General features: G+C 55.2%; 1 protein-coding gene across 1 annotated transcript in view; it reads right to left on the bottom strand.

Moving 5' to 3' along the window:
- The window catches only part of Hspg2 (heparan sulfate proteoglycan 2), a 98,952-nt gene that overhangs the window by 9,434 nt on the left and 74,623 nt on the right, over nt 1-14,895 (bottom strand). Inside the window, exons 56-80 of the mRNA XM_090335613.1 lie at nt 14,692-14,843; nt 13,652-13,787; nt 13,330-13,481; nt 12,575-12,713; nt 12,315-12,466; nt 11,732-11,867; nt 11,480-11,631; nt 11,240-11,378; nt 10,410-10,561; nt 10,129-10,276; nt 9,146-9,297; nt 8,622-8,763; nt 8,116-8,267; nt 7,311-7,452; nt 7,057-7,197; nt 6,648-6,782; nt 6,272-6,453; nt 5,472-5,667; nt 5,132-5,311; nt 4,613-4,873; nt 3,503-3,707; nt 2,494-2,591; nt 1,804-2,070; nt 408-517; nt 84-231 (exon numbers count right to left, since the gene is read on the bottom strand). Of these exons, the coding sequence (XP_090191739.1) occupies nt 84-231; nt 408-517; nt 1,804-2,070; nt 2,494-2,591; nt 3,503-3,707; nt 4,613-4,873; nt 5,132-5,311; nt 5,472-5,667; nt 6,272-6,453; nt 6,648-6,782; nt 7,057-7,197; nt 7,311-7,452; nt 8,116-8,267; nt 8,622-8,763; nt 9,146-9,297; nt 10,129-10,276; nt 10,410-10,561; nt 11,240-11,378; nt 11,480-11,631; nt 11,732-11,867; nt 12,315-12,466; nt 12,575-12,713; nt 13,330-13,481; nt 13,652-13,787; nt 14,692-14,843 (3,969 nt within the window). The remainder of the gene's footprint in view (nt 1-83; nt 232-407; nt 518-1,803; nt 2,071-2,493; nt 2,592-3,502; nt 3,708-4,612; nt 4,874-5,131; nt 5,312-5,471; nt 5,668-6,271; nt 6,454-6,647; nt 6,783-7,056; nt 7,198-7,310; nt 7,453-8,115; nt 8,268-8,621; nt 8,764-9,145; nt 9,298-10,128; nt 10,277-10,409; nt 10,562-11,239; nt 11,379-11,479; nt 11,632-11,731; nt 11,868-12,314; nt 12,467-12,574; nt 12,714-13,329; nt 13,482-13,651; nt 13,788-14,691; nt 14,844-14,895) is intronic.

The following is a 14,895-nucleotide window of genomic DNA, read 5'->3' as shown; positions in this document are numbered from 1 at the left end:
GTGGGCGGATGGCACTGTTACAGAGGATGGCGCCGGGGAGGGGGTTGGCTCGATGACAATGGCAGGGGGAGGTGTCATCTTACCTGGCACTTGCAGGTAGGCGAAGGCTTTGACCTTGCCCTGTCGGTTGGTGGCAGTGCACACATAGGTGCCTGCATCCTGGGGCCGGACGGCAGGCAGCATCAGCATGTTGTTCTCCAGGCGGCTGTCGGGTGGCAGGTCACCATCCAGCTGCAAACACCAGCCCTGAGTGCCCAGCCTCAGTCCACACGCCTCCCACCTCTGCCTTTGCCCCCACCCCCTGGCAAAGGCCGACGGTTACTCTGTGCCAGGTCTTAGGGTGCTGACATGGCTCAAGTCTGGTTTCGACTGAGAGGCAGGCCCACCGGGCTGAACCCAGCATTTACCTTGCTCCAGGTGATGTGGGGAGTGGGGTACCCTGAGGCCATGCACGGGAAGACAGCTGCAGAGCCGGCGGGCACACGGACCTCCGGGGGTGTTGAGATCTGGGGTAAGGCTGAGAGGGATGAGACACGGGCCATCAGTACCAGGACAGACACTGTCCGTGCGTCCAGTGTGGCTCTGGCTCATGTAGCCCTCATGCTACCCCTGAGGGGGAACTGGTCCCATCCCACAGAGGAGGGGACTGAGGCTGCTTATCCAGGCTGCATGGATGAAACTGGAGAGAGCTGGGACTTGGAGGTAGGTCCGCTCAACTTGCGGTGTGCTGGGGGCACAATTTGTGCAGCCCTCTGGTGATCTGAGAATGTAGCACTGAGGCATAAAAGGTATGAAGACTGGAGGTGAATCAAGATGGTGGAGTAGGACAGGGAATAACCCAAGATCCCTCTGATCAAACAGTGGTAGGTACAAGGACTTTAGCACAGAATTCCACTTCAAGAGAGCACACCAGGGTCTGGGAATGGGGCTTAGAGGTAGAGTGCTAGCACTCGAGCATGTATGAAACCCCAAGTTCGATTCCTCAGTACCACAAAAACAGAAAAAGCTGGAAGTGGTGCTGTGGCTCAAATGGTAGAGCACTAGCCTTGAGGAAAGCCCAAGGACAGTGCTCAGGCCCTGAGATCATAGCAAAAAAAAAAAAAAAAAGTCTCAATTAGCCAAAGCAATTTTAGGCAAAAACAAACAAACAAAAACCTCAAACTCCACTACAGAGTTATAATAACGAAAGCAGTGTGGTACTGGCACTAAAACCAGCTTGAAGATCAATGGAACAGACTAGAAGACCCCGAAATAAAGCCATATATCAACAGTTATCTAATATTTGACAAGGGAGCCCAAAATAAATGGTGGAAAAAAAGCCTCTTCAATAACTGGTATTGGAAAAACTGGATCGCTATTTGTCACCAGGCACCAATATCAACTCAAAGTGTACTGAAGACATCAACATTGGATTTGAAACTGCGATTAGTGCAAGAGGAGAAACTTATAGGCATAGGCAGGAATTTTTCAGACTGAGTCCCAAAGGCACAGAAGATAGGATTGCCTCAAACTGAAATGTCTCTGACAGCAAAGGACATAATTACTAAACCAGAAAGAAAGCCAATAGACTGGGAAAAGATCTTTACCAGCAACACATCTGACAAAGGCCTAACATCCAAAATACACAAGAAGCCCAAGAAATCCCCTGCAGCACCTAACTCTAACATCTGCTGCCAATACAGGCGATAGAACATTGCAAGATAGCAGAAAGGAGGAGCAAGGCAGGCAAAGAGCAATGGTGAAGCACAGGAAGCCCCTGCCCAGGTCCTCATCCCTGGCGTCCATGGTCCCTGAGGGCCTCACCTTGCACTAGCAGCAGCACGTGGGACTGGGTGGTGCCAGCAGCGTTGGTGGCCGTGCAGCGGTACTGTCCCGCATCGCTCAGCTCCACGTGGGCAATTCTGATGACGCTTCCACTCTGCACGATGCCAGGCCGCAGCTGCCCTCCAACCTTGCTCCATGTCACCTGAGGCTTGGGGTCTCCCAGTGCCAAGCACTCAAACTCAATAGTGTGACCAACCACCACGGTCTGCACGGAGGTGCGGGTGTTGATGAGCACGGAAGGCAGAGCTGGGGTGGAGGGCATGGTGGAGACACAGTGTTAGCATGGCTGGGAGGCTTTAGATCGTAGCCTCCAGTACTAGAATTTGAACTCAGGGCCTGGTACTCATGCTTGATTATTTTGGTCAAGGTTAGCACTCTACCATCTGAACCATAGCTCTACTTCTGGCTTTTTGCTGATTCCCTGGAGATAAGAGTTTCCTAGATTTCTCTGCCGAGGCTGGCTTTGAACCACAATCCTTATATCTCAACCTTTTGAGTAGCTAGAGTTACAGGCGTGAGCCACCAGCACCTCATCTCCTTTTTTCCTTTCTCCTTCACAGTACTTATCCAGCCCCTGACTAGACAGGCAGCGCAGGTAAAACAACAATCATGTGGGGACCTTTTGGAACAGGGCACCCCTGCTGCTCTTAGCAAGGGCCAGGCTTTTACCTTGGACAACCAGCTGGGCACTGGCCTGGGCCTGTCCCCATGGTCCGTGAGCCTGGCAGACATATGTCCCTTGGCAGCTCTGGTCTAAGTTCTGGATTCTGTAAAGGAAAAGAACAGAAGATACCAGGAGGTGAAACCAATCGTGAAGGCTTTGCAGTGTATGGGAGTCAAAACTGACCACACTGGGGCCTGGAGTTTGGCCTAGTGGTAGCATGTTTGTCTAGCATGCACAAAGACCTGGGTTCAATTCCTCGGTTACCACATATACAGAAAAAGCTGGAAGTGGTGCTGTGGCTCAAGTGGTAAGTGCTAGCCTTGAGAGAGCCAAGAACAGTGCGCAGGCCCTGAGTCCAAGCCCCAGGACTGGCAAAACAAAAACAAAAATAAAAATGCCCACATTGTTAATGGCCAGTTCTGATGACCTGGAAGCAGAAGACAGGGGCCACCATGCTTTTTTTTTTTTTTTTTTTTTTGCCAGTCCTAGGCTTGGGCTGAGGGCCTGAGCACTGTCCTTGGGTTTTCTCAAACCTAACACTACCACTTGAGTCATAGCCCCACTTCTGGCTTTTTTCTATATGTGTGGTTCTGAAGAATTGAACCTGGGTCTTTGTGCATGCTAGGCAAGCACTCTACCACTAGGCCAAACTCCCGGCCCCCCACCATGCTTTTTATGTGTTTTAAATGAAGACCTCTTTGTGTTCTTAGGGTTTACTGTCACCCTGGTCAAGTCACACAATTACCAAATTCACGATTGAGTTCTGGGGTCACTTGTAAATATCTGATCCCAGAGCTGTTCTCCTTCCTCTCATAATAAGAGCAAAGCCACAGTTTACTGAGACCTTCTAGGTTTCAGACAAGTGCCCAAGGGTTTCAGATAATCACACTCTCATGCAACCTGTTACACAGCCAAGAAAACAGACTCCGGCTGGGCTCCAGAGACAATGATGTAACTCAAACTATGTGAGCCATGAGCCTGGATCCTGAGTCAGTCCTGGCTCGCACTACTCACCGGAGCACCCCATCCTGCACACTGTGGCCGGGGGGCAGCTGACCTCCCTCCTTGAACCAACGGAGCTGGGTATCCCTGTCGCTGGGCACAGCACAGTGGAACTCAACGCTGGCCCCGATGCTCTTGGTCTCCAGCTGAGGAGTGACCTGTACGGTGGGTGGAGATCCTGCCTGCCTAGCAGTGTCAGGGACAGAGCCAGAAGGACCTGTGGAGACAGAGATGAGGTTCTGCATGCTTAGTTCGGTTTGTAAGGCAGTATTCTCATGATGGTGTTCAGGCTGATCTTGAACTCTTGGACTCAAGTGATCTCCCTGCCTCAACCTCCCAAATAACTGGGATCACAAGTATTCACCATCATACCTGGCTTTCAAGGTCTTTGTAGGGGCATGTGTGCCATGTCCCTGATACCTGCCAAGAAACCTGCGCTCTAACATTCAAGGGACATTCTTCTGGTGGTCTCTCCGAGCAGGGAACAAAGGTGGTGTTTTGTTGGTTTTTAATTTTGTTTTTAGGTGCTGATTCATTCTTTGCTCATTCATACTGTCATTCAAACGGCACCCAAAGAGCCAGAGCTGTGCTGGATATGGCTTCCTGGCACTCAGTCCTTGTGTGGGAAGAGTGGCCCCGGGCAGGAGTGGGCAGGAAGGAAGCATTGGAAAGACTCTTTTCCCTGCATGTGAAGATAAGGGAACCCAGGGATATGGCCACAGAGGGCACTATACTTGAGTGAAAAAGCTCAGGGGCAATGCCCAGGCCCTGAGTTCAAACCCCAAGACCAACAGAAAAAACAAAACAAAACAAAAAACCCCAAAACAAACAAACAAAAAAACAAGTCCAAAAGCCTCACATGGCTTTGTAAGAGGCCATGATGATGCTAGGTCCTTCAGAGATCCTCTGGGACCTTGGACATGCTAGGGGTGGCCTTGTCACTTACTCACAAGTGTTCCTGTCCAGTGTTTACCATGCCCCACCGGGCCCTAGGTGTGTGGAATGGCAGAGTGTAGGTCACAGAGGACCAAGTGTGGTCCCCCAAGTACCTGGGGTGGGGTCATGGAGATGCCTAGAAGAAGGCTAACCCCCTTCTCCCCCCACTGAGCCTGGGCCACTTACCTTGGACAAGCACTTGAGCAAAGGCCTCAGCCGAGCCCACAGTGTTGGTGACCTGGCAGCGGTAGGTGCCAGAGTCCTCTGGGCCTGTGGGCTCCAAGTGCAGCAGCTCCTTCCTGGCGGAGGCTCCCCCGGGAAGGCTGCTGCCCACTCGGCTCCACTGGAAGGTGAGCGGGGGCGTGCCATGGGCCAGACACTGAAGCTGCACAGGTTCCCTTGCCTGTACTGAGGCGCGCTCCGGGACGATGGTGGCATATGGTGGGCCTGCGGGGGGACGTGGGTCAAGAGGAGAGCAAGTAGTTAGATCCAGGTGACCTGGCAATCGGGGAAGCCCAGAAGCCTGGGGACCGAGTTCAGAGGGCACAGGAGAAGATACAGGTGGTGGCAATAAGTGCGGGTGCAGAAGTTCTCTGGACAGGGCTCCTGGCAATATGTGTGTGGGGGGGTTGTGTCACAGATCTGTGTCACAGATCCCAACGAATCACAGAACAGGGAGCACAAGGAGAAAGGACAGGGTCATACTCTCCACGTGCAGGACAACGGTGGCCTCGGCATGGCCCACAGGGCTGCTGGCGTTACAGATGTACTGGCCGGAATCCTGCTGGGCTACTCGGGGGATAACCAGGGTGTCACCTTCCAGACGGTGCTGCCAGGGCAGCGGGGAGCGCAGCTTGGACCAGTGGATGGTGGGGGTGGGGTTGCCTGTGGGGTAAAACATGGCATGGATCGCTGGGCTGCCCTGGGTGCTAGCTGAGGGTAGGAGCGGCAGACAGTGTCTTGTCCTGCAGGGCTGGTGCTGCCCAGGCATGGATCTCACATATCTATAATTGCGGCCCTCAGGTACCCCTGCTCTGCCACGTACCTGCGGCCGAGCAGCGCAGTGTGGCCGTGCGTCCAGCCTCCACGGTCAGTTCAGCTTCTTCAATCTGGACCTGGGGGGCCCCTGGGGCCACAGTGCCCGTGTCCACGATCACTTCCACCTGCTTCTGTGCTGTGCCCAGGGCATTCTGGGCTAGGCACACATAGGTGCCAGCATCTGATGGCTTAGCTGATGAAATCTAGATGGAAGCAGGGAAGAAGGAAGTGTAGTTTGGTGGGGGACTTTGACCCTGGCCCCTTTCCACTGATTCTGGCTCCTTCACCTGGCTGCCCAGGGCTTGCCCTCATGACAACCATTTACTCATCCAGCCTCTTGGTTATTCCTCTGTTTACCTACCCATCCACTCTTCTTCTTTCTCCTTCCCTCCCCCTCTCTCCTTTTCTCCCTTCTTTCTCCTCCCTTTCCCCCTCTTCTGCCCTTTCCCCTTTTCTTAGGGTCTGGCCTCTGTCCCTGAGCCTCTCTACCACTTGAACCACAATGCCATTTGGGACTTTTTCTGAGTAGTTTATTGGAGATAAGACTCTCCTGGACTTTCTTTCCCAGGCTGGCTTTGTAGCTCAGGCTGGCCTCAAACTCACCACGCTCCTCTCTCAGCCTCCTGGGTGCTGGGGTTACAGGTCTACATTCCCTCTTTCCCATTATCCCATCTGCTCATTCACCCACTTTCTCCCTCATTTCTCTAATCACCCACTTGCAGTCCATCACCCACTCCTCCAGGCACCTACTCAATGCAGGTTCTGGATGGGGCCTCAGCCCCCAAAGTAGAATGATTCCAACCTCACCTTCAGCACCACATGGCTGTCTAACAGCCCAAACATCCGTGGCTCCATCTTGGCTGGTGTGCCAACCCGGGTCCAGCGAGCAGAAGCACGGGGTTCCCCGGTACTGACACACTCCAGGGCGATGTCCTTCCCCACTTTCACGCGCACGGGGCCCTCGGGGAGCACAGACAGTGTAGGGGGTCCTGCTCGGAGGAACAACCACCACTGACCCACTGACCCACATCCATCGCAAAGTAGTGGCTGGATCAATGGACCCCTCCTCACCCTCTCATGAGGAAACCAAGGCTGCCCAAGGCCGGATGGAATTTAAGCCCGGAGGTTCTCAGAAGCAACATGGAACCAGGAAGGAAGGGTCCCAGGGCTGACAACCCCCTACCATGCACGCTGAGGTTCACGACACTCTGGGCCACGCCGTAGGCATTGGAGGCCACGCAGCGGTAGGCCCCGTGGTTGCTGGGCCGGGTACCCACGATGGTGATGATGGAGCCATTGGGACTGATGTGGACGTTGTCTGCAGGGTGACATTGTGGGAGCAGAGGTCAGAGGGTCAGCTAGCCCCTCCCCTGCCTTGATGCTGCCCAGTATAGATGTCTATGCTAAGATCTTGACTGGGTGTGGGCCCGGGACAAGGAGTGGTGGCAGAAAAGACAAGTCTTTGGTAACTCCCATATGCAGCCCACTCATGAGCGAGTTTATACTTTGTCCAGGGTCATAGCTAGCCTGTCCTGACCCTCACAGCAGTGGCCCTCCTGCCTGCTTCCAGCCAGCCCCCACGCCGTCCTCACCCTCCAGCTCTGGGGTCCGGCTCTTCCACTCGAGGTTGATGGGAGTGGCTCCCTCGTGGATGAGGCACTTGAAGCTGGCATCTTGGCCCTGCTGCACGGTGCTACTGGGCGGATCGATGGAGATGACAGGACTCCGGAGGCCTGCAGGCCCGAGAGGGAAGGCTGAGCTCAGAGGAGGAGGGGCTAGCTCCATCCTCTCAGCTTCGGGGTCTTACCTCCTTTGTCCGCCCCTCCCTGGTAGCCCTAGCACTCACGGTAGGAAGACCCCGGGCTGGGGGGGACAGTGACGGTGAAGGAGGCCTCCTGCTCAGGGCCAGCGCTGACAGCCACACGGCACACATACTCGCCAGAGTCAGCAGGGGAGATGTGGGGGAGCCGCAGCTGGGAGCCATGGACCTGTCAGAGGGAGGAGGGAAAGCGGCCATCAGACCTGAGTACTGACACGCGCGCACGGGTCTCCAAAGGAGACTCTGCCAGTTCTTGGCTTTTCCTGGTGAGGAGGGGGAAGGGAGGGGTGTCAGGAGCTCGGGTTCCCACTGGTGGGACTGAGCTGGAGTGAACTCCTGCCAGGGAATTCCAGAATCCACCTGTTCTCCTTTTAGAGGAGGAAACTGAGGCTCAAGAGATGACCTAGAGCCAGGTGCAGGTGACTCATGCCTGTCATCCTAGCTACTCAGGAATCTGAGATCTGAGGACTGAAGTTCATAGCCAGCCAGGGCAGCAAAGTCCATAAGACATTTAGCTCCACTTAACTACCAAAAAGCCAGAAGTAAAACTGTGGTTCAAGTAGTAGAGCACCAGCCTTGAGTGAAAAAGCTCAGGGATGGCACCCAGGCCCCAAGTTCAAGCCTCAGAACTGGGACACACACACACACACACACACACACACACACACACACACACACAACTTGGCAGGGCTAAGAGGAAAGCTGGGCCTTTCAGCTTCTACCAAGGAACTCTCCCCTCACAGGTACCCTGTCTTCATCCTCATTCAGGAAGTTGGCATATGCAGGGAAAACCTTTGCCTACATTGGAGCTTCTCCCCACCCTGGCCCATACCTGGTGATGGGCAGGGAGGCTGCCACCACGCTTGTGCCACGTGACCTGGGCATGGGCCTGCCCCGGCACCACGCAGTTCAGATCCAGAGTCTGTCCCTCGGCCAGATGGGAGGAGGAGGGCTCGATGTACATGGGCCGGGCCAGTTCTGGGGCTGTGGGAATAGGGGTGGGAGAGAGACATGGCTCCTGGGGTGAGGGCAAGAGCCTGTGGCAGTGGTCCCAAAAGCTACTGGTCCTCTTGGAGGGTCTATGGCTTGAGTAGTAGACATAACTATGCCATACTGATCTAGAGTCCCCATTCCTAGGGACAGATGGCTGCTGAGACCCAGGGTGAGGCTCCCTTGGTGGGTGGGGAACTGGAGGGCTGCCAGGGACCAGGGACCCAGACCATCTTTGCCAGTCATAACTGCAAACACCTGGTGGGCCTAGTCCTCTAAGCAGAGGATGGACCCCAGATAGGGCTTGGGTATGGGTGACAGTCCTATCTATGGCTCCTCGCCACTCACCAGGAATGGGGCTTGGGCTGGAGGCCTCGATTGTGACCAGGACAGAGGCTTCCAAGGTGCCAGAGCTGCCAGTCACCTGGCAGGAATACTGGCCAGAGTCGGCTGGGGACACATGGTTCAGCCTCAGCAGAGAGCCGTGGACCTGTAGGGTGGGGTGACAGTGGGGAGATGTTGGAGACACTGGCCCAGACCTCCATCTGATCTTGCCTCTGGGTACCCATGTCTGCAGGTGGCCTTCAGGAATGCTGGCTCCATGCTGTCAAGGCCATACTTGGACATAGGTTTGTTATGACATTCCTCTTGCAGGAGGAAGCCCTGGGTCTTAAGGGAGCATGGCCGCTTTTCCACTGTGCACTGGGGTGCTGTGGGGCCTGCTGTACCCAGCCTGTTCATGAGCCCCTGACCGAGTCAAGTGCTGCCTTGTCCGCAGCTGCCACCTGAGGCCACCCTCCCTTCAGGGCAGGGTTGTGGAGGACAGCTGGGGTGGTGGAGGAGGGTGCATCTGCCCTTCTCAAGCTCCGTACCTGGTGTCGGGTGGGTAGGCTACCCCCGCGCTTGTGCCATGTGACCTGAGCGTGGGCCTGCCCTGGGACCACACAGTTCAGATCCAGTGTCTGCCCCTCAGCCACACGAGAGGAGGAGGTTTCGATGCGAATGGGGGGGGCTCCGCTTGAGGCTGGGAAGGAGTAGGGGTCAGTTGGCTGGGATTCCCACCTTTGCCCTCAGCCCCTCTGCTAGGCACCCTGATGTGCAAACCAGAGGCCTCCAGAAACAGCTGCTTTCCCTTCCTATTTGTCTCAGGTCTGCACTGCTGGACTGCCTGGGGACAGAGGCCTCTCTTCTGGCTCTGTCCCCAGGCAGCTATGGCTTCGCTGTGTGTGGGGTTTCTGAATACCCATACTCCAGTGGAGGCAGCTACGAACACACCCTGGAATCAGACTATCTGAGTTCGAATTACAGCTTGCATTGTTTGCATGCTCATTGGAAAGCTCCTTTACCTCTCTATCTCTACCTCCTTACCTCAAAGGGCTCTGAGAGGAGAGAAGGAGTTAATATATAAATATAGAGCTCTATCCAGATTCGCGTTCTACCATGCTATCTACTACGGTGTGCCTCTCCATGTTGTAACTCCTACACACTTTTCCTTCTTTTGATCTACATTAGAAAACCTTAAGAATATAGTTCCATTACAGCAATGTTTGTTCCTAACACACCACTGTGACCACTGGGGCACATACCCCAGGCTGCAGGGAACTCAGAGAACTGCCCTAGAGACAAGCGCTCTACCTCCCACTTTATACATGGAAAGGCCAAGTCTCTTAGGTGACACCTCTGAGTAGGGACAGAAGCCAGCCCACATGGCCAGATCCTGGGACAGTGGCAGATAAGAGGTGGAGGTCTGGGATCCAAGGGGCTGTCTCCACCTACCAGAGTACTTCCTGCTCTGCCACTGCTTTAACTCCATTCTTCCCTCCTCCAGGCTCCCAGCCCCACACAGAACCCTTACCAGGGACATGGGCAGTGCTGGAACTAGAGGCTTCGATGGTGACCAGGACGGAAGCCTCCAGGGTTCCGGAGCTGCCATGCACACGGCATGTGTACTCGCCAGAGTCAACTGGGGACACCTGGTACAGCCGTAACTTTGAGCCATGGACCTGACAGGGTGGGAAAGACAGGAAAGAGCAGCATAAGATGCCACGCCCATCTGTATGGCACTCACTGGGGCTCCTAGGCCTCCCTCAGGAGCCCCAAGCTAGCAGCTCTCCTTCCATTTCCTCTCTGCCATACCTGATGGTGAGCAGGAAGGCTGCCTCCACGCTTGTGCCACGTGACCTGGGCATGGGCATGACCAGGAACCACACAGTTCAGATCCAGCATCTGCCCTTCAGCCACGTGTGACGAGGATGACTCAATTCTGATGGGCACACCTGCGCCAGGGGCTGGAGGGGTGGAGCAGTAAGTCATGGCTTAACCATAATCAGATTGGGTTGGGAATGGGGGGAGGGGGCAAACTCCACACGCCAGAAAGTTATAATTAGCACTTATTAGGTGCTAATAGTATACTCAGACATTAAACTCTCATAAATCTGTACACTTGGCATTCATGTCCACTTTATTTCAATGCCAGTACTGGAGTTTGAACTCAGGGACTGGGCAATGTTGTTTTGTAGTTTGTTTTTTATGGGTTACCTGGAAATAAGAGTCTTACAGACTTTCCTGACTAGGTTGGCTTCAAATTTCAGCCTCCTTTTCTACATCATCTAAGACAGGGCACAAGTTACCTGGGGCTCTGGAACACTGGAACAGCTAGAGAGGGACTTTGAGATCTTATTTCAATTGCCACACGGGGCTAGTGGCCCCACACTAGTGACATTTGGTGAGGTTCACACGAACGTTGCTCCTACTTTACTTACTTGGAGCCTGAGGTGGGGAAGGACAGAGTAACTTAGTCAGTGCCTTAGTGGTACAGGTAAGATTTGAACTCAGGTCCATTTTGCAGAGGTCTCGCCCTGTCTATCATCTAAGGTCTATAGGGTCTAACTCAAGGACTCCTATGTTCCCAGGGAACACTGTTACTTGTCCTCCTGTCCCTTTTCTTAGACAAGGGCCAGACTCACCAGAGGGGTTTCTGGTTCTGGGGGAGACCGTGACCACAATGGAGGTCTCCTGGGCTTCGATGTTGTTGTTGGCACGACACACATACTCCCCAGAGTCAGCCACAGACATCTGGTGTAGCCGTAGACGGGAACCATGGGCCTGGGGACAGCGGGGGAAAGGGAAGAGCCTGGTCAGGCCTGGTCCAGTCTGCTGAGGCACACAGGGCAGAAGGAGCCCCGCTACTTGGCTCTAGCCCCTACCTGGTGTCTGGAAGGCAGGCTGCCCCCTCGCTTGAACCAGGTGATGGTAGCCTGGGTCTGCCCTGCCACCACACAGTTCAGATCCAAGGTGTCTCCCTCAAGCACCGTGGAGGAGGAGGACTCAATCCTGATTGGTGGGGAGACGCTGGGCACTGGGCACCAAGGAGGAAAGGACAGCACAGTTCAAGTTAGCCCTGGGCACTGCTGTCTCCTCCCACACCTGACTGCTAGGCCTGGCCTCCTCACACTCACCATGTGAGGAGCCGCTGCCCTGGATGGTGACGATGAGTGAGGTCTCCTGGGAGCCAGCACCATTACTGACATGACACACATACTCTCCGGAGTCTGCGGGGGTCACCTGAGGGATCCGTAGCCGGGAGCCCACGATCTGGAAGAAGCATGGGGCCATGGGTGGCCACCAGGCAGGGCCTCAGCCCTTCTCCTGGTGCCTGGCGCCCTCTGGTGGCCCTAATGCTTTCCTTCAGGCTCCTGGCCCCTGCATCTGGGTCTTTGTGGATGGAGTTTCTGATCTTCAACCAACCCAGGGCCCTTCTGGACCTCTGCTGACCCCACCCACCCTGACTGTCATGTTCAACATGTCTGGCTCCCGTCACTAGGGACAGCGGCACCAGGCCCTGGGCATGTTCTCTCAAGGACAATTAAGAGAGAGGACCCAACTGAGGCAGGTAGGCTGTAACTGCGTCTTCAGTGCAATTCAGGCTTGTCCATCAAGGGTGCTCAGTGTTTGTGGATGGACTGAGCGAGCACAGGGTGGTCTGAGTCCCACCCCGGACCTCCCCCCAGGGCCAGGGTCCTCCGGCCCTCTGGCTCCTACCTGGTGCCGGCTGGGTAAGCTTCCTCCACGTTTATACCAGGTGATGGTGTGGGGTGCATGGCTAGCAACCAGGCAGTTGAGGTCCAGGGTGTGCCCATTGGCTAGCGAGGCTGAGGAGGACTCGATACGGACAGGGTACACCACGCTCTGGGCTAGGGGACAGGGAAGATGGAAAGTGGGGTGTAGGTAGTGCTGGAGGTGGTGCTAGGGCCCAGAAGCCTCACCCTCCCATCATTTGCCACAATCCCCAGAACACTCACTATGGGAGGGGCTGCGGCGCTGTTGGATGGTGACAAGGACTGAGGCTTCCTGGGTGCCTGAGCTACTGGCCACTCGGCACACATACTCCCCAGAGTCAGCTGGGGTCACCTGCGGCAGCCGCAGCCTTGAGCCATGCACCTGGACAGGGCAGGACAGAGGTGCAAACTCAGCTGGGCTCATGGTCAGACTCCTGGGCCCACCCTACACTGCTGGCTAGAGCCTGCTGGGTAGAATTAGCTCTTCCAGGGAGACTGTTTGTTGATGACCCTTCAACACCTTTGCCACAGAACTGGGGCAGGATGAAGCCTGCCACCTGACCTGCTCCAGGGACGGTTAAGACTTGGGACCAAGTCCAGCGTGGTGGCTCACGCCTGTAACCTACTCAGGAGGCTGAGATCTGAGGATCAAGGTTCACTGCCAGCGTGGGCACTAAAGACCGTGCGATTCTTCTATCCAATTAACCACTAGAAAACCAGAAGTGGCACTGTGGCTCCAGGGGTAGGGTGGTAGTCTTGAGCTGAAGAGCTCAGGGACAGCTCCCAGGCCCAGAGTTCAAGCCCCACAACCCACAAAAAAAAAAAAAAAAGACAACCTCAGCATCAGCTGAAACCGGCCTTAAGGCCACAGAGCCACAGAGCCGGCAAGTGGAAGAGAACAGTATTTAAACTCGAATATGTCTGAACTCAAAGCCTCTAATTCTTTACTGTGCAGTTAGGAGGTACTTTTGGATCCTTTTTCACTTCCCACCTCCTACCTGGTGTCGGGCGGGAAGGCTGCCCCCTCGCTTGTGCCATGTGACCTGGGCATGGGCCTGCCCATTAACTAGGCAGTTCAGATCCAGGGTCTGTCCTTCGGCCACGTGTGAGGAAGATGACTCAATCCGGACTGGAGGGGTGACCCCAAGAGCTGGTGACAGAGAGCAGGGGATCGGTACCCGGCAGGAGGTTTGCAGACATGGGTGTTAGTGGGGTTGGAGGCCACTGGTCTCTTGGCCTCCAGGTCCAGCCTGCCATGGCTGGAATGAGGACCCTCCCCTGGGTGAGCCAGCCCTGACTCACTGCCTCAGTGCTACTCACCAGGCACAGAGCTTGCAGGTACAATGTTGACGAGGACGGAGGTCTCCAGAGGTGTGGAGCCACCCTCTACTTGGCACACATACTCGCCAGAGTCAGCCGGGGATACCTTGTGCAGCCTCAGCAGGGAGCCGTGGGTCTGGGCAGATGGAGGGTGAAGTCAGGGGGTTCCCTCCCGGAAATTCATACCTGGATCCTGCCACCTGCTGCTCTGGGATCGGACCATCTGTGATAGACTGGCATCTCTGTCTTGTTTAGCGTGGGGAAGAGGCAAATGTCTCTCAGAAGATGCGGATACACGAGGAGTTCTGGGCTCACGCGGTGTTTTGGGTGGCCTCTCCTTTGAGGCATGTCTTAGCCCCTTTTTAGGTTTCTTTTGAGGTAGGGTCTCACAGCCTGGGCTGTGATCTTCCATTGGATCTGACAGGTGCATGACACTGTAACCAGCCATCGGGCTTCCCTGTGGCTGGGATAACTGTGTGTGCTACTGTGCCCAGCTGTGGGTTGAGATAAGAGTCTAGAGAACTTTGTGTCCTGGCTGGCTTTGAACTGTGGTCTTCCATCACCATCTCCCAAGAGGCTGGGATTAGAGGCTTGAGTGGACTCCCAGGTTGCACATTGCACCAGTACTAGGCCCACACGATAAGACTGGAAAGAGAGCGTCATCTCCAGGGCCTGACAATTCAAAACACATAGGATTCTTCCCTCGGAGGTCATGAATTGGTTGTGCAGCCAGAAGCTGACAGGATCCGAAATTCCACAGAACAGTAGCTACAAACAGGTCACTTAATAAGATCCTTAAGACAATTCATTGATGGAGAAAGAACAGCTCAGAGAGGCTGAGTAACTTATTTGAGGCCACATGCTACTAGGTAGAGACAGAGACCCCCTTAGGTTGGCCTGGCCTGGACCTTGGCTTCGAACCACTGCACCTTGAACCTGGACCACGGCGCCTAAGGCCCCTGTATCAGAGCAGCAGCCTCTAGCTCTCTCCATCAACTAACCCCTTCTTCTTCTAGGCTCTTCCACCCACTTGCCCATACCTGGTGCCGGGCAGGCAGGCTGCCCCCGCGCTTCTGCCACGTGACCTGGGCATGAGCCTGTCCTGGCACCACACAGTTCAGGTCCAGTGTCTGCCCCTCGGCCACATGGGAAGAGGAGGGCTCGATGCGGATGGGCTGGGTGTTGCCTGGGGCTGGGGGTAAGAGGTCCCAGTGACTCCAGGTTGTCAAAGCACCCCTGCCTCA

This window comes from Megascapheus bottae, chromosome 6 (assembly GCF_031878675.1).
Source record: "Megascapheus bottae isolate mThoBot1 chromosome 6, mThoBot2.hap1, whole genome shotgun sequence".
NCBI classification, from domain to species: domain Eukaryota; kingdom Metazoa; phylum Chordata; class Mammalia; order Rodentia; family Geomyidae; genus Megascapheus; species Megascapheus bottae.
The sequence above is the reverse complement of the archived record's forward strand: the minus strand, read 5'-3'. Positions and strand labels throughout refer to the sequence as shown.